Raw genomic sequence first — 26,828 nt, 5'->3', positions numbered from 1 at the left:
ATCCTTGGCCACGCCCCCTATGACTTAACTTTTGATTGCTTAGTAGTATCCATCATATCTCTCTCTCTCTCTCTCCCTCTCTGTATATATATATTATATATATATATATATATATATATATATATATATATATATATATATATGGATCTCCTACTATTCACTGAAAGCACATTTCACTGAAACACATTTCACCACGCACATTTCACTGAAAGCACAATTCACCAAGAACACAATTCACCGAAACACATTTCACTGAAAGATATATATGGCCTTTTCCCCACTGTAGTGTGACCCTGGAATTAGTATATATAGTAAGGGGGGGGGCATAGCCCTCCACATATTTTAAATATTTTGAATTATATACATGGATATATGTAATTGCAATATGTTACTGTTCTCTGACAGTAACATATACATAAAATATGTGGGGGGCTATGCCCCCCCTTACTATATATACTAACTCCAGGTTCGCACTACAGTGGGAAAAAGGCCATATATAACTTATGATGAAATGTGTTTCGGTGAATTGTACTTTCTGTGAAAAGTGCACACTAATTTGATTTTTGGTGAAATGTGCTTTCGGTGAATAGTAGGAGATATATATATATATATATATATATGGTGTCCACCACTGCTACCAATATGTGTCATCCCCATGCTGGTATAGTAATCAAGGAGCCTGAATCCTCACCATCGACACTGGAGAGGGATGTGCACTTGGAATACAAATGGATACACTCAGTATTTCCAGATGCAGACCTATCTGCATCAAGTACAGTTTCCCATTAGAGCACAAAGAGAACACACTCAGCCCAGGGTCTGGATGTCACTATATCTGTCTCTCTCCAGGTCCCCAGTAAAACTCCCCACTGGTACAGATGTAGGGCTAAGTCCTCAGTCGAGTGTCCAAGACAAGTAGTCCAGCACCCTCTCTGTAAACTCAGTGCTTTGTGTCCCTTCCCCAAGTAGCTGACACACACACTCTTTAAGATTTAATTTTCACACACACACACACACACACACACACACACACACACACACACACACACACACACACTGAAAAGGCTGGCACAGATTCCCTGCTCTACTAACTTTGCCCAGAATATAAGCTAGTTATCACTTCCAGCTGTCAGTACTATGAGGTTCTTAAAAGGGTATCCAATTATACTCTGTAATATTAATACTAATACAAATGGTAGTAATTCACCAAGATGGCTAGGCTTTCTGGAGTATCCCACACAGTGTCACCAAACAAATATAAGCACTCTCCAAGGTTAAATACTTTCTACAAGGGCCAGCCACAATAAAAGTTTTAACTATATTTAATAATAAATAATAAAAGTACATGAAAATACTGAATATATATTCACAGTAAACCACAGAGTTGAGATCACAGGAAATATTGAAAAGAACATTGATGGACAGACTACATTCCTGACTGAATCTAAATGAATTACTGTCCCCTAGTTAAGTTACTTACTACCTCAAGGCAAGATGCTGTGGGCGAGCAGTGTTTCTAGTCAGGCTTCCAAACAGAATACTCAGTACTCTGAGATTTCTCTTTGTAATATCTAAAATATAATTTCCAAGAGGGCTGGTAGAAGGACCTCATCTGGCCACCTGACTGTAGGTTCTCACAGTATTCCCCTTTGAAGTTGAGATAGTAAGTTAGCACAGATGGCCACAATACACATCCACATGTTTATGGCAGTGCCTGGGGCCTCCCCTCTTCAATGAGCTAATGGACAATGGCTCTTCCTCAGACCTAGTGTCTCTGGTCCAATTTATCAGCCTTTTAATGGTTTAACAGCTCATTTACATTTACCTTATTTTTTTAAAGTTAACCTCTGCTGTGCCAGTATCCTCTATTAAAGCATATACATTTAATTCAGTTACAATAATGCACGCACATTTCTCTTCATTTCAGCAGGGCACACTGTTGATACATTTCAACACAAGAAAAGCTCACAAATACATTTTCAGCACAAGCATCTGTAAAAAATCAGTTCGATATACAAATGACACACAATTCTAATACATTTCTAACACACGCATCTTGTATAAATCAGTTTGATATTCAAAAGACATATCATTCTTTACAAAACTTCAGCTGGCTATGCTGGCACTTGCCCATATCATCACAATACACACACACACTCACACACACACACACACACACACACACACACACACACACACACACACACACACACACACACACACACACACACACACACATAATTATTTTAGTCTGTCTTACTTCCCTAACGGTGGAATTTTTCTTTATTCATTATATTTATTGTGATGGCCTTAGTTTTTCTAGTTATTTTATAGCCTAAGATCCCTTCATACTTAGCAAGTCTGGTAAAACGATTATCTAGATCCCTATCTGGTTTAGCCAGCATTAATATTATGTCATCTGCATAACATGCTACCTATAATTCACCTGTTCCCCCATCTAAATCCCTCTGCTCTTGAGCACCCTATTTTTGTTATTAATGGCTCCAAATGTACAGTGGCTAGTAGTGGGGATACAGGGTACCCTTGTCTTGTTGATTTTGATAATGGAAATTCTTCTGATAACCTGGCAATGGCCTTTACTCGGATAGTAGAGCACATGTATATTGATTTAACTGGTAGACCTATTTCTTTCAATACCACAAAAAGTTGTGACCACGCCACCTGAACAAATTTTCTGCATCCAAGTTGGCAAGCATGAAGGGTGAGTTAATTTTATTTGCTTCCTGCATAACATACTTCCTTGTGTAAATTCACGCTAATCAATGTGTATAATACTACATATCAACTAGGTATCAGTATTTTTATTGATTGGATAGAATAGGCCAGAAAACCTTGCAATTGTGATTTCAGAGATATTGGCCTGAAGGAACTCGGTAGTTGATGCTTGCAGTAGTGTGAGGAAAAGATGGAGGAAATGTGAATTTGAAAATCAAGTTATACGCTTTGGTTGGGAACATTTGCAGGTGTTTTAGACATTTTTTTTTTAGTTGGGATCTGAATTTTTTGAATGGTGAAACATCTTTTAGGTGAGTTTGTATTGCTTCCAAGGACTATGGTGTCATGACTGAGAAACAATGGTTGATAGTCTGGAGTATGTCAAGTGAAGTATTTTGGGAGAAAGTGGATTGCGAACACAAATTATAAGTAGCTCTATATTTGGCAAGTTGGCTAGTGAGGAAACTGAATGTTTCATTGTTGAGTAGTTTGTATGTTACAGATCAGAGTAGTAATGAACATTTTTCTGGTATGAGCAGCCATTTTGCTTTAAAGAGGACAGAGCAGTGGTAATCTTTCTTGGGGTGGGAGCTCCGTAGATAAATATTGGAAGCAAGTTGTAAAAAATGTTTTTTGCTGTGTTTACTATAATTAGGAGGCCATAATCAAGCTGGGCTAGTAAAACCTCTTTCCCTGTAGCCACTTTCTCTACATGTGATAGGAAATGGGAGATTTTCCTTGCCAAGAACAAGGAGTTGATTTTTATTTTTATTATCTTAATGTGAAGTTGTCAGAAATAATGTGCACATTAACCATTTGGAATGCATTGATCATAGTAGAATATGCACATTAACTACTGGGTGTGCATTGGTCATGAATGGGTGGATACAGCAACCACTAGGAGTGTGCATTATTCAGAATTAATGTACACAATGACCACTGGAAATGCAGTAGTCAAAACTGGATCTGGATGTACATGTGAACCATTGGGTGTGCATTGTTGAGAACTGGGTGTATGCACTAACCCCTAGGTGTACATTTGTCAGAATATGAAGGTACACAGTAAGTACTGAGTACATTGGCCAGAGCTGGGCATAAACAGTAAGTTGTGTGTGTGCCTTAATCAAAGCCAGGTGTATATTGAGTCATTGGTTGAACACTGGTTGGAAATGAGGAAATGCATGTGCATTAATTTTTTGTGTATGTTGGTCAGAGCCAGTTGTACGCATTTTTCAGAGCTGGGTTTGTACACTAATCTCTTGGAGCATGCTAGTCAGAATAATATGTAACTTTCATGTGTGTGCTGATCACAGCTCAGTATTGACATTAACTGTTTACAATGTACTAATGAAAGCTAAATGTACTCAAGAAAAATGTGAGTGCACATTGTCAGAGCAGAACATATTAGTACTATTGTATATGCATTCATAACATCAGTAAGTAAGAGCTTTGGTGGAGTACTGTTATAAATGCATACGGAGTAAGTGGAGTTGAGTGTGCACTGATCAGAGTTTGCTCTACACCGTAAATTGAGAGCACATAGTATCTGAGTGACTTGTGAATACAGTACTGACTAATGCTTTTCGTGTAGTAGCCTACTGTGTTAGGAGATGTGATAGCTTATTTTATAATATCACTTTTTTTTTCTTATTTTTATTTTTAGAGTCCTTGGTGACCTGTCTTCCAGGTAAGATTTCCTTCTTCTGCTTGGATGTATGTTAAAAGTCTAACAGATCGTACAAAATGTTTAATCACATTTCTGCTGTGGGCACAGTTTGATTAAATCCCAACATAATCCAGAAATTCTAGCATTAACCAAAACCTGGCTTAAACCCTTCATAGATGAAATCACTCCCCAACTACAACATCCTGCGTAATGACCACACAAATATAAAGGTGGTGGAGTAGCTTTATTATTCCCAAACCACTATCTAATCTCATGCTACAGTAAACCAACACTAAAATTCAGCTCAGCAGAGCTCCTTAATACTTTCCTGAAAATAAACAAAAAGAAACAAATATGGATTACTGCCATATACATTCCCCCAGGTGACATTATAGCTACACTAGAGGATATCCTACTTTGGCTTTATTAACAATTCCATAAGTAAAAATCAGCATAACTCCGCTAGATATAACCTCTGACTCCCCTATATTAAGCATTAACTTTTATGGCATTGAACAATTAAGAGACCCACTCACTATAGTAAGACATCTACCTCAATTGCTTAGATATTATTATCAGACCCCCCGCAAAATTCACCTTCCACAGGCATAATGTCAGACTCTGTCAGTGATCAGTACACAGTCTTTGCAATTGGGAGGGTGGCCTAATGGTTAAAGTGTTTGCCTTACAAACACAAGGTGCAGGGTTTGAGTCTCACAAGGGATAATTGGCTAGGCTTAAAAAATGGCTCGCAAAGGCAGTTAGCCTAGTACTAATCTATGAACTTATGAACCTATGACTCCACACTCATATGCAGTTCAAACAACTTCTTGAATTTCCAACAAATTACTCAGACAGAGTTATCATCTACCGAAACTTGTCTCAGTAAGTCACAACTTATGCTTAACTCAAGTAAAACTAAACTATGTCTTTTCTTCCCCAGATCCCTCTTTCATGAGAAAACAATTTCAAAATTCTCTCTGTTAATAATTACCCCCATTGAAGTTACTTCCCATACCAAATTATTAGTAATGATAATTGACAATAATATTAAATTTTGACATACACATTCAAATGCGTATAAAAAAATTCATCAAAAACTGGGGATGCTCTACAGAGCCAAAGACATTCTTACAAATACAACTAAAACTACACTGGTCACTGCCTACCTCCTCCCCATACTATTGCATGGAGCACCCAACAACTGAATTTTACTCTTGGGTATCCCAATACTCCCCTAACATGATCTCTCTCTCTCTGAAACATGGCTGAAGCCACATAACTCGGACAATGAATTTCTCCCCCCGGCTACAACATCTTGTACTTTGATAGAACACATAAAAAAGTGGAGGTGTAGCCATTATGTATTTAGAACTCCTTACCTTATCCCTTCTAATGAACCTACCCCCCTCTTTTCACCCAGCTGAACTTATCATTGTCAATTGTAAACTAAACATCCACAAAACCCTAACTATAGCTGCTATCTATATACCAACAAGAGACAACAAACCCCTACTAGGACATATTCTTCACTGGATGGCTGACACTATACCTAAAGAAACTATCATTTTAGGTGGTGACGTTAATACTAACTGGCTTGTCCTCTCCTCCAACCCCTCTTCCACCAGCATACATTTTTACGGTTACACTCAGCTAATCTCTGCTTCCACTTTTCTTCACAAACTCACAAACTCCAGTTCCATACTTGACTGGATTCTTGTCTCCCACCCAAACCTCTATCACCACCCTAAATCCCTACCTGATTCCATTAGTGATCACTCTCCTATATGCGTCCAAAGATTCTCCCCCCACCTCATAAGACCTCAAAAATTTAAAGAATACTGTAAGTTAACCAACTTCAACCCTGAGACTTTCAATAACTATCTCTCTGCCGTCAACTGGTCCTTCCTCTCTGACCTTCCTCTTGAAGCTGTTCACCAAATCAATTCCATCTTCTTAAACACTTTAAATTCCTTAGCCCCTCCCAGAACTGTCACAGTCAAATCTCACTGCTCACCCTGGCTGACCAAGTCAACCCAACCTCTCATCCAGAACAGAGATTCTGCCTGGAAACTCTGGACAAAACCAAATCACAACCACATTACCAAAAATATAGGGAACTCTATAACCTGGCCAAAAACACATTAATCTTACTAAAAAAAAAAAACTTCTACCACATACCATTAACCACATAACCTAGTAATCCCCAAAATTCTGGACTACAGTCAACCAAATTCTCCACACTGGAAACCTTTCAACACCAAACTCCTGCCCTAATAATTCACCCTAAGAAACTGCTTCCATCTTCAATGCCTACTTTATTGATGCCATAAGCAAACTTATGCCTACTTCTAACCTAACCAATCCATCACATTCAAAACTCTCCTTTCTCACTAAGTCCCGTCCCCACTAGCTACATTAAAAACCTTCTTCTGAAAGTTAAACCATGTTCTCCATCAGATGACAACTTGCAATCACTCTTCCTAAAGGCTGCTGCCACCTCTATAGCATTCCCAGTCTCCATCCTCATTAACGGCTCCATCTGTGAATCCACTGTTCCATCTTTCTGGAAGAAATTGCACACCATGCCAATACACAAAGGTGCAAACTCTGTAGAACTCTCTAATTACCGCCCAACTGCAATACTCTCTCCAAAATTCTTGAGCACTGTGTCCACAAACAAATCCTGTCATATCTAATGCTTGAAAACCTTATTACCCCTACCCAACATGGCTTCAGCCACCATCATAGCACCTCTGCTGCTCTCATTTGCTTTACCAACTCCATCTCTCTAGCCAGAGACAATAATAAGTGTCCTGCCTATTTTTAGATCTTTCCAAACCCTTTGATGCTGTCTCTCACTCTATCTTCCTTTCCAAACTCTCTCAGCTCAGCCTCTCCCCCCTGCAACTCTTTCCTGGTTTACCAGCTACCTCACTAACAGACAGCAATCTGTCAAATGGCACTCTGCTCTATCCCCTTTTCTCCCCATAAAAATGGGCATCCCACAAGGCTCAATTCTAGGCCCCCTTATCTTTAATATTTTCACTAACCAGCTCCACACATCCCATCCTCAGTCATCCCTCATACAGTATGAAGAGGACTCCACTATCATCACCATTGCTGACAACCCCTCTGACCTGCTCACCCTCACTCATACCTCTTTTAACCTCACTGAAACTTGGTTAAGTAACAACCAACTCATACTTAACCCTAAAAAGACAAAACTCCTCCTATTCCTACCTAAATCTCTCTACCATCTTAAATCCTCATTCACCATTTCTTCTCTCAACATCATAATCTCCACAGAACCTCACACAAAACTCCTATGTGTAATGATCGATGACCAACTCAAATTCAACCTCCATGTACACAACTGTATAAAGAAAATGCACCAAAAGCTTGGTCTTCTTTATAGAAACCATAGGTTCCTCACCCCTAATTCCAGAATCTTTTGCCCAGGCTTATCTTCTCCTTAACCTCTTGTACTGCTCTCGGATCCTTACTAATTTACAGCCCTCCTTACTATCTAAACTTGAAACCACATATAACAAAGTAGCCAGATTTGCCGCTAACTTGCCACCAAAATCATACCACTGTCTTACCCTCTAAACTCTCAGATGGTTAGAATTTCCCAGCCAACTCATAGTCACTGAATTCCTCACCATCCACACTATCCTAAAAAAGGCCTCCTTCTGCCCTAGCATATCCTCTCTAGTCTCCCTCTATAACCTACTATGCTCCCTCAGAAGCTCAAACCAATGCCTCTTTCAGATCTATAAACAGAAAAAATCACTAGGACAAAGCCTACATATTCCTATCTTCCTGCTCTTTCATGGAATAAGCTTCCCTTGGCTCTCATAAATATCACACATTCAAGACAACACTCAGAAATTACCTATACAGCACCTGGAGATGTCACTGCTACCATCCCACCTAATATTCCTCCTGTTCCTCTTTCCGCCTTTACTCTTCTTGCTCCCGCACCTCCTTCATTACTACTTCCATTCCCTCATTAATGGTATCTAACTTCCCGTGTATTACAATAAATGTATTTATTTTATTTATTTATTTTACATTTGTTTACCGGGATAGCCCAACTGGACACAGGTCCATTTTCAGTGGAGACCCGGGGAGAAAAGCTCCATAGTAAGTACCAAAATTAAACAATATGATTAACAACTTTGAAGAAGCAAATATGAGAAATACAACATAAAAAACAATATGAAGAAATACATGAAAAACAATATGAAAAAATACTGTATAAACAAATATGGAAAAACAAGATATATATATATATATATATATATATATATATATATATATATATATATATATATACAGAGAATAAAACATAGTTAAGCATATATATAGGTTCATAGGTTCATAGGTTTATACTAGGCTATCTGCCCTAAGGCATTTATAAGCCTAGCCCAAATTATTGTGGCTTACGCCACCCCTTATATGAAAAAATACTGTGCCCATTAGTTTGTTGTGCCTCTGTCCAGCAGTGACCCAGAGATGATTCCCGGGGTAAACCTACGATCTCCCATCCACAGGTCTAGATTTCTCTTGAACAGAGTCAGCGAGGTGCTCTGCCTCACATGGACCGGGATTTTATTCCACAGCATAGGGAGTCTCTGAGTGATAAATCTATCCCTCCAGCACGTCCTATTTATATCCGTGCTAAGGTTTAAGTCGCTTGCTCTAGTGGTTTTGGTGGATTTGGATTTTTGAGGTGGAGCATGTCCATTAATTCCGGGTTGGACATGGCCTTGTATGTCAGGCACATGTCACCTCTGAGCAGACGGTATGCGACTGAATAGAGCTGGAGTTTCTTCAATCTGGCAGCATATGACAGATTTTGGAGTCCCTTTATCCTTTTGGTGAGGAACTTTTGGGGCCTCTCCAATTGCTGCAGATGTCGGGTGAGATACATCCCGAATGGGGCATTGTACTCGATCATTGGTCTGATAAGTGAAGAGTACAGGGAACAATGACCTCACTAGATCTGGATGTGAATCCCTTCATGATCAGGTGGGCAATGTAGAAGGTCTTTCTAACCACTTTAGCAATGTGAGTGTCAAAAGAAAGGCCACTGTCAACCTGGGTCCCCAGGTCCCTGATAACCTCTTCTGTGCTTAGTGGATTGCCACCTATATGGTAGCTTGGGGTTACCTTGTTTTTCCCGAAGGGTATGACTATACATTTTTGGCGTTTAACTTCAGGCCATGGCTCTGGCACCAGCTATCTGTTTCCGTGAGTCCCTTCTGAAGGATATCAGTGTCCGATGCACTTTCCACTATGGCGCCCAGTTTGCAGTCATCTGCAAACTTTGTCAGCCAAAGTCCTCCCATGTTGGCCTGTACTTCTGAGAAGTAGATGCCAAACAATAGGGGCCAAGGACCGAGCCCTGTGGGACACCACTTGTGACCGGCTTGGAGTCTGACACAGCGCCAGCAACTCTAACCCTGTGGGTTCTGTCCTTAAGCCAGTTTGCAACCCATCTTGTGACATATGGGTTTACATTTAAGCTGGTAAGTTTTTCTACAATACCCGAGTGGGGTATTGTGTCGAAAGCCTTTGCAAGGTCAAGGTAGGCTGTATGGACTGCCTTTCCTCATCAATGGCCTTGGTGACTATTTCAAGAAGTCGACCAAGTTCAAAAGGCATGATCTTCCCTTGACAAAGCCAAACTGGGTCGGGTCCAATGTCTGCAAGTCCCCTATATCTTTGTTTATGAGCTCCATTATGATCCTCTCCATAGCTTTGCAGACTAGACTTGTTAAGCTTATGGGGCGGTAATTACCAGGGTCCGTAGAGGCGCCACCTTTGTGGAGTGGGACCACAGTTGCCGTACGTCACTCCTTGGGCACGTATCCTGTGGTAAGGCTGAGATTAAACAGCTGACTTATGTGCGGGTTTAATTCCTCATTTAGCTCGTGTAGCACACAGCCGGGGACACCATCCGGTCCCATTGATGCTGTGTTTTTAGCTTTAGAGAGAGCAGCTTTCACCTGCGCATTTGAGATGTCCGGGAGGCTACACTCGGCTGGGATAGTTATCTCTCCTTTAGGGGAGAGGGGTGAAGTTTGCACTGAACCTGTCTGCCAGTATGTTGGCAATGTCTGTGGGTTCAGTGATTTTGTATCATTTTGGACTAATTCTGAGCATATCTGTGAGTTTCCACCCAGGTTCCTAACATAGCTGAAAAAGGCCTTATGATTGTCCTTTGAATCCATGGCAATTTTTCTCTCAAAATTGGCCTTAGTTGATTTTATGAGTGCTCGTAATTTTTACTAATAATGATCAGGGTGACTTCCCTTTTATGGATTTTGTTCTATCATGTAATAGCTTTCTCCTCTTATTGTAAAGTTTGTTAATGGCTGGGGTCCACCAGACTGGACGTTTGCCCTTTGTGGAAAGAGTCTTGGTTTTATTTGGGATTGCCTGATCCATGCAGTCCTGGAGGTGTTCATAGAAGGCATTTGTAAGGGCTTCCGCAGCTTGGGTTGTGGTTTCCTCTGACTCAGGGGCCTTGAAGGATACCACACCAGTCTTGAGTAGTGTGAAGTTTGCTTTAGAGAAGTTCTTCACTATGGTCTTTTTGTTTGGGGTGGGGGCGGGATGTGGATTTCCAGTGAGATTAGTTTATGATCAGATCTCACCAATGAGGGATATACTTCCGTGTGGAGCATTTTGTCCCCATGTTTGTGACAATGAGATCTAGTATATTTTCTCCTCTCGTGGGAACAGTGACTAGCTGTTCCATGGCATTTGAATTTATGAACTCCAGGAACCGTTGGGCTAGAAAGTTAGGGCTTGAGTAATGTTCCCAGTCTATATTCGGGTAGTTGAAGTCACCCAATATGATGGTGTTTGGAGATACATTTATACCCTCCAGTGTCTTCAGGAAGGCTGTGTGGGGTTCCTGAGTTTGAGAGGGTGGCCTGTAGCATGCTACAATTTGTAGAGCAGTTTTGCCTATTGTTAGTTGCACCTGGATGGTTTCCGAAGCTTCATGCGTTGCCACCAACCTGGAGGTGTGAGTATCCTTTATGAATATGGATACACACCCTCCTTTTGTGGAGTGGTCCGGGTTTTGGGGCCGGAACGCATGATATGAGGTAAAACCTAATAGTGCCGGGGTGCTCTCAGGAGCCTTGAACCAGGTTTCAGTTACAGCACAGACATCGATGTTCTCCATACTGAGAAGGGCCTCGAGTGCGTGCATTTTGAGATTTAGACTTCTGGCATTGAGCAGCATTACCCTCAATTTCTTCCCATTTTGTTTTCTAGGGTGGTAGGTTTAGAATTTGAGCCTTGCCTAAAAAGGCACTATGGGGTGGCAAGAGCCTTAGCCAATATCCGAATCCCAGGGTGACAGGTGCAAGCCGTCCCTTGAAGCAGCGTGGCTTGTCAAGCATGTCATCCCAGGCAGACAGACACTGGATCCCTTTGAATGACACCAGACATTAAGCCAATTGTTAAAGCTGATCATCTTGTCTCTATATTGTGGCATCATTCTTGGTGAAGGAAGGATACTGCTCAGGGTTAGGGTCATACCTGCCTGGGCTACATAATCAGAGAGCTCCTCTATGTCTCTTTTCATGCAGTCCAGGGAGGTGCGTCTCAGGTCGTTCACACCAGCATGGACAATGACTGTGTCATATTTGTACTTGCTGTGGAGTGACCCAGTGCTTGTGTTATGTGGCGGATTCTAGCGCCCGATAGGCAGCTTACTGTGACCCTCTCCTTGTTCAGCCTGGTGAGTGGGACGTCAGTGTGTCTGACTATGGAGTCACCTATGACAAGTATGTTTGGTGTTGTATTTGGCCTTAAGGGCTGTGACTGCTTTGCACACTGCTTTTGTGGTTTATGTGTTGCTTTTGGGGTGTCTTGAGGTAGCAGTTGTTTGGGTGTCTGCTTTGGAGGCCTCTGCTGTTTAGGTAAATTTTACTCAGAGCCTCCGAGTATGTCTTTGTGTGTTTATGTGTTTGATTCAGTGGAGTGGTAGCATTATGTGAGGCTGGTTTTGTGGTGTGTGTAGTTGCCTTCTCCTCCTGTCTGGTCTTGCCAGTCCTGAGTTGAGAGAGCTCAGCCTCCAGTTTGGCTAAATAGCTGCATCTCTCAAGTATTTGTGTTATGTGGGAGGAGGAGAGGGTTGTCTGTGTACATGAGGCAGTTATAACATTGCCTCAAGATTCCCAGATTCACCAGCTGGACCGGAGAGGAGATTGACAACTGACCTTTGGACATGCTAGAATAATATTGGGAAATCCTTAATTGAAAACAAGGGCCAGTGGGGAGTGAGGGTGTAGTGCTTTTAATTTTTAGTGCTGACTTATATAATTGCTTTAGTGAGCAAGTGCCAGGTAACTTGAGTGCAATGTGATACAAGTAACTAAATGCAAAACGACAAACAGTAACTTTCTTTCAAGTGAAACAAGGAAATAAGTACAGTAAGCAATGCAGATATCACTAGTGATCCACAGAAGCGCTGAGAAGTTGCGTATTAGGTGAATTAGCTTCCAGGCAAATAACAAGCAAACAAACAACAAGTATATAAACAAAGCTAGATTCAGTAGGCCTGGATCTAGTCTATGATAGAGCAAACAAGGTGAACCAATTTCAGTAAGATACAGTTCAAATATTCAGGCACTATAAACCTTTAACCAGAAAATTCCCAGCTCAGAAGGGCAGAGTCCAGCCTCTTCTCCCACAAGAGTGCAGTCCACGAACCTTCTTAATGTAAAATAACTGGCCTGAAGCCCAAGTGCCTAAACCAGAACTAATACACTTGGACACTGGGCTCTCAATCAGCAGTTCCCAACTTAGAAGGATGAAAGCTACCTGTCCTGCCACCACAGTGCTTGCCACAAACCTTCCTAATGTAAAACAACTGGTCTGAAGCCCAAGTGCTTAATCCAAAAGACTTGAATGATAGCTACACTTTAATCAAGTTACAACCAAGCAGTAATAAATACCATTGAATACTTTAGAGAATGTCTGGATTAGTGCTCAAGTTACACAAACAAAGCTAGATCCAGCAGGCCCGAATCCAGTCTATGCCACAGCAAACAAGGCGCACCAACTTCAGTAAGAAACAGTTCAGATATGCATGCACTATAAGCCTTTAACCAGAAATTCCCAGCTCAGAAGGGCAGAGTCCAGCCTCTCCTCCCACAAGAGTGCAGACCACGAACCCTCTTAATGTAAAATAACTGGCTTGAAAGCCCAAGTGCTTAAACCAGAATTAATACACTTTTAGAATAACAGACACTGAGCCCTCAATCAGCAGTTCTCAACCTAGAAGGATGTAAGCTACCTGTTCTGCCACAACAGTGCAGACCACAAACCTCTCAGTGCAAAACAACTAACTGGTCCGAAGCCCAAGTGTTTAAACCAAAAGGCTTAGAATGAGTTACACCAAGCAGTAATAAATACAATTGAGTATTTTAAGATGATGCAAAAGTAAAAGAAGTAGGTAAAACACAAGTACAGTAAAAGCAGATGAAATTTTTTTTTTTTTTTTTTTTTTTTCTGAACAAGTGCTGAGATCAAAGAAACAGATTTGAGTGCTGAAACTAGAAAACTGGCTAGTTACAAGAAAAAAAAAAACAAGCTAGAAGGCTTCCCTCAAACACAGAAGGGCTTGGGGGCTCAGAAGCCTACAAATAGTCTGTACCACTTAACAAGAAAGGCAGGAAATAAGCTTAATTTTTTTTTTTTTTCTATTTCCCAGATGCTCTCTTTGTACACAGTAGGAGTGCCTGAAATCAGAATATGATCTCACTGCACTCAGTTGAGTGAGCAAATGAGATGGGCCCAGAGGCAGGCTGAGGGGCGGGCAGTTTCAATGCCACTAAGATTAACACCAAAACAAAAACAGGGCGGGTGGGTGGGAATAACTGAAGAGCAGAATAACCAGTTAAAAATTCCTTCAACACTCCTTCATACACAGTTTAAATCAATTTAAATACTGTATTTTTTAAAAGTAAAAGTGCATAAAAAGGTACTTAAATTCTCTTATACGTCCAGTTGAATATAACCAAGTTCTTAGCTAAGTCTATAATTTCCATAAGCAGTTAGAGTTTCATAAGGCTGTAAAAAATTATACAGTGGTTGAAATAGGCAGTGAGTTTTATGGAGTGAATGAACAGAAAGAATTATGTGATGGGCATAGCCATTTTTCCATTAAGTGTGATTTAAGTGAGTTTTTAAAATGGGTAAGAGCTGAGGCAGAAATCAGAGCAGAAGGGAGATTATTCCAGGTTCTAGCTATGGTGTGAGAGAACAGAGCTTTTCCTGCGGTATTGTTAGTCTTTGAGATACAGAGTAGAGACTTGTTGGATGAGCGGAGAGGGCGATTTGTATTATAGTGGATGACGAGTTGGCCTAATGCTGTTTTTTTCAGGATGTCTTACAACATTATAAGCAATGACTAGCCGGTAGTAATTTAGTAGTTGGGGAAGTTCTAACCATTGTAGTCCCCTTAGAGCCTGGCAGTGGTAGGTTCTGAAGGTGAAGTTATTTGAAATGTTATCAATTTTGTTATAACATGACTCTATTCTGGCAAGGTCAAGTTTTCTGACTTGGGTAAGGATAGGAGCAGCATACATTAGAGTGGACAGTAGGGGAGTTTGGGCATGGGTAATCCGAGATTGTCTTGTGAGGGATTTTCTGTGTCTATATAGTGTTCCCATTTTTTATGGACCTTTTTGATTGTTTGTGAAATATGGATGTCAGAAAGTAGGCTTTTGTCAATTTCAACACCCAGGAGTTTGGTGTAGTTAGAAGGACAGATAATAGTGACATTTTTGGAGGAGAAAGTGAAGGATAGAGGGGTAGGCATGGTTTTGTTGGGGATGAAAAGTAACAATTTAGTTTTATTAGGGTTTAGGTTAAGCTGGATTTGAGTGATCTATGTTTTGACAGAGCTAAAAGATTTCTGAGTGAGTTGTTGTAGAGTGGTGATTGATGGTGCTGAACAAATAAGAGTTGAATCGTCTGCATATTGTATAAGTGAAGCATGCTGTGTGGTGGTATGGAGATTATTGGTATATATGGAGAAAAGAAGTGGGCCTAATATTGAGCCTTGTGGTATGCCTATGGTAGTTGGTAGTAAAGGAGATAGTACACCTTGCCATTGGGCAGATTGTTGTCTTTCAGACAGATAGCTTTTAAACCATGCTATAGTGGATGGGGCAAAGGATAGGGAGTCCAGGGTGTTGAGTAGTAAGAAATGTGAGACCATGTCAAATGCTTTGGAGAGGTCTAACTATATTGCAGATACAAAGTTGTTATTATTTCTCTGTTGGTTGGCTAGATTGGTAAAAGAAAGTAGAGCAGTTGTTGTGCTGTGGTGTTGCCTGAAACCATGCTGTGTGTAGGAGAGGAGATTATGTGAGTTTAGGAAATTCATCACTTGAGAATGTATACATTTCTCGAGTATTTTAGATAAGGGAGATAGAATGGTAATGGGGTGATAATTTGAGTATTCATAAGAATTTCCATCTTTATGAAGCAGAATAATATATGATACCTTCCATAGTTGTGGGATGTAAGATTCTTGTATGGAGCGGTTGATAAGAATAGAAATAGGGTAGGATAAAGATTCAGCAGCTATTTTTAGGAAGTTGGTTGGTAGGTTGTTGGCTGCGAAGGTGGTTGGTTTCAGTTTTAGGAGTTTCTTAATTGTGGAGGTCGGTACGGGTGAATGAGAAAAATGTGGGACATTCACAGGACATTTGGTTTATGTGTAGGGTTGTTTTTGGATAGTTGGGAGGGTAAAGTTAAGATGGATTCAGTGAAGTGGAGATTAAACTGGGAGGCTATGTCTGTATTGTCCTTGGTGGAATTAGGAGTGGGTGTGGTAATTTTGCCTGGTTTTAGGAGAGAGGTGATAGCATGCCAAAACTTTTGGGGATCTTTTGATTGTCTATTTTGGATATCAAGGAAGTAGTTTTGTTTATCTAGTTCGGTTTGTCTCTTGGCCTGATTTCTAAGTTGTAGGTAGTTTTGTTTGGCTAGACTAATATTATCCTTCTTCCAGTTTTTCCAGGTTTTATCTCTGGATTTTAGTAGGGGTCTAGTTTCCCTACTTAGCCATGGTGCATAGTTTGCCTTGGCTCTGATTTTCCTAATGGGAGCAACTCTGTTTAGCACATTGATGAAAGTATTCAACTGCCTGGTCTAAACCTAGAGTTTGCAGTGGTTTCCAGTTACTATGTTTTAGAATAGTGTTGAATTCCTGTGTATTTAGTTTACGATCATTTCTGACTTGTCTAAAAATGATGGGTTAGCCTATGTTGGTACGTTCCTGCAGGAGGAAAGTGGGGAGATGGTCACTGAGACCATCTGGAAGGCAGCCTGTCTGGTAGTTTTATTTGGGAGAGTTGACTAGAGTCCAATCTAGAATAGACTGTTTATGGGTTTTTTGTAGACTCTAGTGGGTTCTTGGATAAGTTAGGAAAACCTGGATAGATTAACATGGTTAGTGGGGTTGTTAGAGGTGCAGGCTATCCAGTCAGTATTTAGGTCACCTAGTATGATGGTTTCTTGAGGAAGATTATCTGTGGCCCACTGTAAGATTTCTTCAATTATGGGAGAGTTATTACCCGGGGGAATGTAACAGCAGAGAAGGTTGATACTTTTCGTGTCATTTATGTTTAGGGGTGAACCTAGGGTTTCTGCATTCTGAAATTTAGGTATGGGGTTTGTAGAGGTTTGGTATTCAGTGTATTTTTGAAGAGGATAGCAATCCCACCTCCCTCCCTGCCTACTCTATCCAGTCTTAGGATGTTATATCCTGGTGCCAGGATTTCTTCATCTAGGGTGCTAGGTTTTAGCCATGTCTCAGTAATAGTTATTATGTCACAGGGGATAATTGGCTAGGCTTAAAATGGCTCACAAGGGCAGTTAGCCTAGTACTAATCTATGAACCTATGAACCTATAAACCTATGTCTGGGGAGTAGTGTGCTATAAATGCATGTAGGTCTGGGAGCTTGTTAGAGATACTTCTGTGTTGTTATTATTTCACTTCTAATGTGGATTCAATGTATAAAGTGTTAAAGTTTAGTTATACTATTTAAAAATGAATGTTTTTTTCTGTATTACTTCAAAACTGTAATTTTTATTTTCAGAAATGTCTTGTAACACTGTGGAGCTTTTCTCCCCAGGTCTCTGCTGAAAATGGGCCGTTCTCTAGTTGGACTTTCCCGGTAGACAAACATATCAGCAAGTCTGCGACATGGTTCAGTCCCTTTTTACATCCTTTCCTCCACATTGCATCATTTCTTTGCACCGTGTGTGTGTGTGTGTGTGTGTGTGTGTGTGTGTGTGTGTGTGTGTGTGTGTGTGTGTGTGTGTGTGTGTGTATCTTTATATCCTAGCAATTGTCTTCTTTATTGTAGTCCTTTTTTGCTGTTTTCCAGAAATTTCTGGTTTTCTGGCCTGTTTCTATGTGAGACAGCACTCTTTTTTTCCTTCGCAGGTTCATAGGCTCATAGGTTTACACTAGGGCTAATGGCAGCAGGAGCTTTACAAGACTAGCCATACAACCCAACCCAGTTTTGACCCCAAGTTCTTTGGACGCCTATATGGTGTGGTATGTTAGTAAGGAGGTAGCTAAGGGTTATATGAGTGGGGTATGTTGGTTGAGGATTAATTTACTTTCTGTCGACCTCCTCACATGAGAAACATGGGGGCCAGATCAGGGGTGAATCCACACTTTTCCATTCAATGTTCAAGGTTTCATTTGAATAGGGGTGGGGATGAACTCTGCTTCATGTAGATGGGGAGCTTATTCCATAGCATGGGACTATTTCTCTAGCATGTTTTATTTATGTTGCAGGTGAAGTACAGATCCTTGGATCTAGTGTTTCTGGTGTTGTTTGTTTTGCAGATGTACAAATGGAAGTGATCTGTCAGAGCTGACTCTTAAGATGCCTTACAAACCAGGCACAGATCACCCTCAGTAACCTGTAGGAGACTGAGTACAGAGATAACACCTTAAGGCAATATGTGTAGAACAGGGTATTCATACCCTGGGTACTCCTGGTAAGGAACTTTGAGGGTGTTCTAGCTGTTTGAAGTGCCTGGCTAGGTATATGCCAAAGGGGGCAGTATACTTAATGATGGGTCTGATAAGGGCTGAGTAGAGTGGTACTATAACTTCCTTGGACCTGGTCAGCATACCCTTGCCTATGAGTTGGGCAACATAGAATGATTTTCTTAATATCTTGTCTACATGTTGGTTGAAGGCTAGATTGCTGTTTACATCTGTTCTCAGAACCCTAACTATCAGGTCATCTCTTAGAGGTGTTTTATCAAAGGAGTCATTAGTTTGGGTGGATGATTTCCCAAAGGTCACTTTCATGCATTTATTTGCTTTGAGTTTTAATCCATGGCTCTGACACCAGTCATTTGTTTGTGTTAGACCCTCTTGTAGGATGTTTGTGTTGTGGTAGCTTCCAATTTCCAGTCATCTGGGAACTTGGTGAGCTAGAGACCTTGAAATTAGCCTTGATGTCTGAGAAGTAGATGCCAAACAGAAGCTGGCCCAGCATGGAGCCCTGGGGTACTCCACTTTTGACTGGTCTCTTGGTGCAGGTGGTCTCACTGACCTTGACTTCTTGGGTCCTATCTTTGAACCAGCCAGCAATCCAGTGAGTTGTGTAGGGATTTATGTCTAATTCTGAGAGTTTGACAATACCTGAGTGGGGTATTATACTGAATACTTTGGTCAGGTCAAGGGGCTATGCACCATTTTCCCCTCATTCATAGCACTGGAGACCCTCTAAAAGATGTCTATGAGGTTGTGTAGGCAAGACCTTCATTTAACAAAGCCAAACTGGGATGGGTCCAATGTCTGCAGTTTGCTGATGTCCTTGTTGGTCATTTTCATGATAATTCATTTCAAGGTTTTGGATATTAGACTTGTCAGACTGATGGGTCTGTAGTTCCCAGGTTTGGTTGATGGTCCACCATTATGAAGAGGGATGACCTATGTGGCCCACCATTCACCTGACGCATAACCTGTTTTGAGGCTGTAGTTGTGGAGTGCCTCAAGTGATCCAGCTGTGTCATGTTTTAGGTTATTTAAGAGGCAACCAGGGATAGGGTCTATATCAGATCACCGAACACTTAAAAAAGTGAATAGTGATTAATTGACTCTATGTAAGCGAAAGCTTACAATTTCAAACTGTCAGAATGGCGATTTTTTTCCTAGGGAATAAAATTGCTGTTCCAACAAAAAAAAAAAAAACAAACACTTTAAACATTACATTAAGTGGGGGGCTTTCCCCCTACTTAAATATACCAACTCCGAGACCGCACTACAGTGCCGAAAATGGCAAAGTAATGAAGCAGACAAGTGAATTCTTTCCCAGGGAAAGAATTTGCTTAAAAGCCATTTCAATAATTTGCCATTTCAGGCTTTTGAGTTCGACCAAGACACATTCGAAAGAATGCGTCTTTGGTCTTCTAATTGGGAACCCCAGGGATACTGTCTGGACCCAATGAAGCATCATTTTTGGACTTACCACTAGTACCTGCTCCCTGTTGATAGTTGAAAGGGATTTCACAAGGGGTAGTGGGGAGGAGTTGGGGGTGAAGTTAGAGCTAAATCTATCAGCCAGTAGATGTGTTATGTCACTGTAGTCAGTGAAGGTTGTTCCATTTACCACTAGTTCTGCACACTGGAGTGTATTACTTTTAAGGTTCCTGAGATAGCTGAAGAAGGTCTTGTGATTGTCCTTAGCCTGGGAGGCTATTATGACCTCATAATTGATCTTTTTGGACATATTTAATTCTTAATTCCTTGTTTAGTTGAATCAAAGGGCTCTCGTCTCTATGAGAGTTGCTTTTTCTGATTTTGGCCATGACATTTTTTCTTTTGTTATATACCCAGTTAAGTTAAATACTCCACCAATGGGGTTTGATTTTGTGTTAGATCTGAGCTTACTTCTGGTAGGTACATCAGCCTTAATGCAGTCATCTACATTTGTTCAGGGTTTCATTAAATAATTTTGCATAGGTAGCTGTGTTGTTGCAGTTTAGGGGAGCTATGCATTTTGACAAAATGTCACTTAATAGGATGTAGTTTTCTTTAGAATAGTTCCTAACTGTTACAGGTTTAGTTGGGTTTTCCAGGTTAAGTTTTATTTTGTGGGAGACAGCTTTCTGGTCTAACCTCATCAATAAGGATATGACAATGGCATGTGTGTGTCCTGTGCTCGCCCATGTTGATTAGTTCTAGGGCCAATATATATTATCCTCTGGTTGAAATGCATGCTATTTTGGTCCAGTTTGTTTGTGTTGATAAAGTCTAGGAAACATAGTGCTTGTGAGATAGAGGCAGTGTACATTTCCAAGTCTGTAGAGGGCTGTTAAAGTCTCCCATGAATAGAGTATTTGGTTGGATGATGAGCAATTTTAGTAGTTCTAGGTAAGAGTTGTGAGCCACATTGGTCATAGAGGGTGATCTAGTGCTGACCAGCACATGGTAAGGAACCTTGTCTATGGAAACTTGAACATGGTTGAACTCCAGGGCCTCATTCTGTTTAACCAGCCTGGAGTTGTATTTTATGCTAACTTAGACTAAGACATCTCCACCTTTAGTTGCTCTGTGTGCTGCTGTTGGTCTGAACGTGTACCCTTGCACTGCCAGAGCACCTTCTGGGGCTTTAAACCAAGTCTCAGTAACAGCACAGATGTCTACATTCTCCAGAGAAAGGAGAGCTTGTAGAGTGCAGAGTTTCATGTTTAGGTTCATTGATCAGTAACATGTTAAGATTGCTTTGAGTTTTTTTTTTTTTTTTTTTGCTATATTGGTAGTTTTGTCATTTTGGCATAACCTAAAAATGCTGTAAGGGGGTGGATAAAATTTTAGCCAATTTCTGAAAGCTTAGGGGAAAAGGTACTGACCATCCTTGGCAAAGCAATGTGGCCTTTTAATCATGTCCTCCCATGCTGATAGATATTGGATCTCCCTGGAGTGACATCACAAACTAAGCCAATTTTTAAAATCATTTTATGTTTGTACTATAACATCATCCTTCGTGAAAGTAGAATACTACTTAATAGAAGGTTCATACCTGTCTGTGATGCATATTCTGAGATATCAACAATGTCTGTCTTCATATAGTCCTGGGAAGTATGCCTCAGGTCATTTATACCCACATAGACTGTGATAGAATCATACTGGTTGGTACCTGTGGTGCAGTGACTTCAGTGTGTGATATTGTGGATTCTAGCTCCAGATAGGGAACTAATAGTTATCTTCTCTGGTACTTACATATTATCGCAACCAGATTTCCGCACTGCCATAATTTGGTATGTGTGTGCGGAAACACGTTGCTTAATCTTATAAAGGGGTCTGTGAAGAAGAAAACATTACTCTGTCAATGTGGCTATGAGCTACAAAGATGAGAAAGGGTGCGAGTTTGTACCTCTTTGCTCCTGAAAGTACACAGTGGTGCTCCGCTTTGCAGTACCTGCATTTTTCAAGATGATGTCAGCTACTGGAAAAGCGTGTCACCAAATACACCCTGCGACGTTAGGAGATTGTAAATCTGTGAAGGGCAAGGATTGCTGCCTTTCTTAGGTTAGGTAAAGTGCTGAGTTACTGAAACTGCAGTTAATAATTTCAGTTAAGGTGCTAACAAAGTGTCCCCATAGCCATAATTTACAAATAAAGACAGATAAACTCAAAATCACTTCATGATTAAACTACCCAAACATCTTATTGCCAGACAGTATGCTTCTTCCTGTACTTTGTAGCTGTTATCAGCTTTTTTTCATTTTGACTTGAAGATTTCTTTACAAATTGTCCCCCCCCCCAAAAAAAAAGTGACCAAAACCGTCATTACAGGGTCTGTCTTTGCCGTCTCTGAAGGCTTCCTTCCACACAGTCAAAATAATCCGTTCGCCAGAACGACAGCAGGCATTATAACTCAAGAGGGGCATCTGTGTGTCATACAATAGAATCCCCCAGAAACAACAATACTTTTTGTTCTTGGTAGATCATTGGGTATAGGCTTATTTGTGGTGTTAGCTGTTGCTTTTGGTGTGTGATTTAGTGATTGCTGAGGACAAGTGTTGCTGTTTGACAGCACAGGAGGTCTTTGAGGTTTGGAAAGTTTAAGTATCTCAGTTACAAAGCACTATATGTAGGATGAGCAGTATGGGTGAAGGATGTGGTGTATGTGTTTTTGACAACATTGTTTGTAAGTGAAATTTTTGTCTTTAAGGATTAAGAGGTTGTCTGAGTTGTTGTTGTTGTTGTTTGTCTTTCGGCTTTTCCCGGTTAGGGGTCGCCACAGCAGAGCTCTGGTCTGCTAATGATTGGCAGTAGATTTTCACAAATGCCGAGGTGCCAGCTCGATGTTCAACCTTCAATGAAGGCACGCCCATTTATGCATGTCTTTCGAACGCCCACCCAACCATGAGGAGGACATGCAGACTCCACACAGAAGGCACTCCCTGCACTCCAGCCAAGAATCAAACAGGAGAACCTCTTGCTGTGAGGCAACAATGTTACCGCTGCACCACTGTGGATTATGAGGTTGTCTGAGTACATGAGACAATTTTTACACTGTCTCAGGATGTCCATATCTACCAAGCTGACCACAGATACATTAGGACATTGCAAATCCATGTAGTCAGGAACTGTATTAAGGTTTGGCTATCATGGTTTTGGGACTTGGTTTGACAGGGGTCATCTCAGTGGTGTCTAGGGTTAAGGCTTGATGTTAGTGCTATGATCTGATATTAGTGTTGTACTAGTTTCCTTAAGCTTAGCTCACTGCAAGTTCTTTGTATGTTACAGTGTTCTGTGTTAATGTCCTAAATACTAGCTTTATAGCATCCAGAAAAATGCTGAAAATGAACTCCTGTGCCCTCCAGCCAATAAACAACTGCACTTTGAGCTCCCTGGAATGCTTACCAACCCAGAAAAAAACAGGTAGACACCTTATGCCACAAGACAGATGATCCTGTAATTTCTTAATGTAAAAGCACAGCAAAAGTAACTCTCAAGTGCAGATTAACACCAACCAAGCCTCTAAAAAGACCTCTAACTGATGAAGCAATCTCACTTTAAGCCTCCATGTGTGTTTACCAGCTGAGATAGACAAGGCTACCTTACTACTGCCACTAGAATAGCAGTCCCAGTCTTCTTAATGGAAAAATACACTTTAGTTAGCCACAAGTGAAAAGGTGCCAGAAACAAAGCTAATCACTAGCTACAAGTAATTGCAAGACAATTCAAAGGCAGACAAGCCAGCACACACACACTTTAAGACAATTTTAAAATATACTAACATTCTTCTGTCAGTAACCAGTAAGATGAGCAGAAATATTATGACTGGGAGGAAGTTCTAAGGCCAGATATATGGAAAATGAGACTGTGAGGAGATTCTAAGACCAAATATAGAGTAGGGGCAGGCAGCTCAAAAGCCTCCAAGTTTACATGGTTACTATTAAAATGCAGGTAAGCATTTAACTATGTGGGTTTCCTGTAAATAGTAGAGTAAAACCTACTACATTGTTCCTACAGATTGCGACATCCAAGTAATTAGCAACTTCTTTAGATGAAAGATATACGAGCATTAGAAAATCAGTGATCATTTCTAAATAGCAAAACCAAATACCAGGAATGGTTAAAGGTTAGCTGAGATGAACAAACTGATTATCAAAAGCAACACAACTAAACCAGCATGGGAAGGTGCATCAGCAGCAGACCAAGTTAAAATATACACTTTAATAAAATATGTTAAAAATATTGAAAAGTGGATGATAAGCGCTTTCGGCTCCTGCCTTCTTCAGAACATGTAATAAAAATTCACTTCCTGAATTTAAATATCAACTCCATCAGTTGAAACAAATCCAGTCTTCTTGAAGAGCTTACAATTCATTAGAATGGGTTTTAAAGGAAAAGCACCATTTAGCCCAGGTAATCTGTCAGCTAATAATTCAGCTATCCAACGAGTCTCAGCCATTTCTGTTACACCAGATAAATCTACTCTTCTGGGTGTAGATACAATTGCTTCAAGTGGCATAAAATGGAAATTATGCCCAGGAAATTTTAAAATATGATGTGCTAAGGCATTCTCTTTTTTCTTCAGCCTAATGTCATTTAAGTGCTTTAAAATATGTGTCTTAAAAGGGCAACTTGTTTTGCCTACATAAAAACAAGGGCATAACTTACACTGAGCAAGGTAAACAACATTTCTTGTGTTATAATCTATATAACTATTACACTTACAGTATATTCTCTTCCAGTAATCGGATGTCAATAACTATTCCCAAACATTTAAAAATTTTATTTAATAAATTACTAGTACCTGACCAAAGTTAAAAAAAAAGTGGCATAAAAAATGTAGTGGATTTATTTAAAGTGAGGGTCATATCCAGTTTATGTAACAAAATTTCCATGAATATGTTAGATATTATTAAAAGAACATGGAAAACCACCAACTCCCAAAATGCATACACCATCACATTGGGTCCAACACCAGCCATCACATACAGAAGAGGCAACAGGGGGAAGAACCAAGATGGCCAACTGAAAGCAGCAGATTTTTAGAGCTCTACAAAACTATTCTAAAAAACAGGAAAATAATTAGGATTTTGTAACAAAACTTATCAAATCTTATTAATTAACAGTATCGCCTTTATTTTTTTCTAGTTTTTGTGGATTTATTTAAAAATGTACCTGTCAGATTTAATCAGAGACTACTTCATCAATTGAAAATGAATAGCTCCACGCATTCCCATTCAGATACATTCCTGATGACAGACCTGCAGCTGGTGACCTCTACTCTACAAGAATTATCTTTGAAAATGGATGGATTTCAAGAAAACCCGGAAAACCTTAGAGAGAATTGTCTAAAACAAATTGATGTCTTTAAGAACTAGCAACATCAAACTAAAATATCAGACATTAAAACTTCCTTAAATGATATTGATGGAAGAATTAAAGAGGAAGGATCATAAACTAACTTTCTCCTTAAACAAAACACTTGGCTCCTTAATAAAACAGTTGACTTAGAAAATAGAGAAAGAAGATACAATATTAGAATTTTTGGTCTTCCTGAAAAATCTGAAGGTGAGGACATTATTTCCTTTTTAAATTCCTGGATTCCTGAGAGTTTGGACTTAAAAGAGGGTTTCTCTTACGGTATAGAAAGAGCTCATTGAGCTGTAGTGAAGCAAGCAACAATGTTATCCTCATCACCACCAAGATCCATACTAATAAAATTTCTATCTTACGCAGATAAAGAACTTGTACTCAAAACTACCTGGAGAAAAGCCCCTCTGAAGTTTAAACAAAATCAAATCAGATTTGATAATGATTATTCCACTAAAGTTTTGGAGATGAGAAAGAAATGCTGGCTTCTTGTTAAACTGTTAAAATAATATCACATCATTTATCCAGCCAAAATTAAAATCCACCTGTCCAAAGAAGTAAGAATCTTCAGTAATGTAGAGGAAGTTTCTTCTTACATCAAAAACAATAACATAATTTCCATCCCAGAAGACATGGATTGGTCATCCTCTTCATTGAAAAGATCTTTGGATAAGAATTCTTGAATTGATTTAAAAACAAAGAAACAAAAAACTGAATCTACTGCTGTTAACAATACCAACTCTCTCAAAGCATCAACATCCAAATGACTCTTATCTCACGAATGCAATAATGATTTGTTTCATATAACCTCAAATCAAAATTTCCTTTTATCGTTCCCAAATAAACACAAGTATTCTTTGTTTATTCAATATCCAAGTTGTACAGTTTGAAGGGATAATTAATATTAGCAGACAGCACATACAGAATTTTCACATCTTGCTTCCCCAGGTAACTTTTGCTACTTTTTCTATACAAATGAACAGCTTAGCGACTTGGCCAAATATCGTAGTGAATTAAGTCCTGATACAGCTTTGTCTTCTAAATTGCATTTTTTTTTTTAAACGTTATTAGTTTTCTTTCTACTTTTACAATTCATGAAAATGATGCTGTTGTACTGTGTCACATCATTTATCAAAACATGACTTTTGTTTGCAGTTGGTCTGTTTATTTGTACTATCTTTAGGTGTCACTACAGATTAACAGTTATGGGTCTTTGTGCTATGTGTTTGTCTCTTAATGCTAATCCCCCTCATAGTGTCAATTGTCACACCCTTTTTTTCTTTTGGTTGCTCACCTCAGAGGTTGAAGTAAAGCCTTTTCTCATCTTGTGTTAATTCGTGAGCTGTTGCAGTGCCTAGTTCCTCTGAGTATATCTGTGGGGCTTGTCATTCAATCATTCACAGCTACGATCATCTAGAAGCAGTGGGAGCGATCCTGATGTGCTTCCTGTGTTAGATAGTCTGTACTGGTTTATTTTCCCTTAGCAGCTCTGTATTCATGCCAGTGAAGTT

At 40.0% G+C, this 26,828-nt stretch overlaps 1 protein-coding gene across 1 annotated transcript in view; it reads left to right on the top strand.

Annotated features, from left to right (window-relative positions):
* The window catches only part of SAG (S-antigen visual arrestin), a 156,992-nt gene that overhangs the window by 96,099 nt on the left and 34,065 nt on the right, over positions 1-26,828 (top strand). The window contains exon 10 of the mRNA XM_044070934.1: positions 4,400-4,423. Within this exon, the coding sequence (XP_043926869.1) occupies positions 4,400-4,423 (24 nt within the window). The remainder of the gene's footprint in view (positions 1-4,399; positions 4,424-26,828) is intronic.

The sequence above is a fragment of the Protopterus annectens genome, chromosome 4.part1, assembly GCF_019279795.1.
Source record: "Protopterus annectens isolate FY-2018-M chromosome 4.part1, PAN1.0, whole genome shotgun sequence".
NCBI classification, from domain to species: domain Eukaryota; kingdom Metazoa; phylum Chordata; order Ceratodontiformes; family Protopteridae; genus Protopterus; species Protopterus annectens.
The sequence above is the reverse complement of the archived record's forward strand: the minus strand, read 5'-3'. Positions and strand labels throughout refer to the sequence as shown.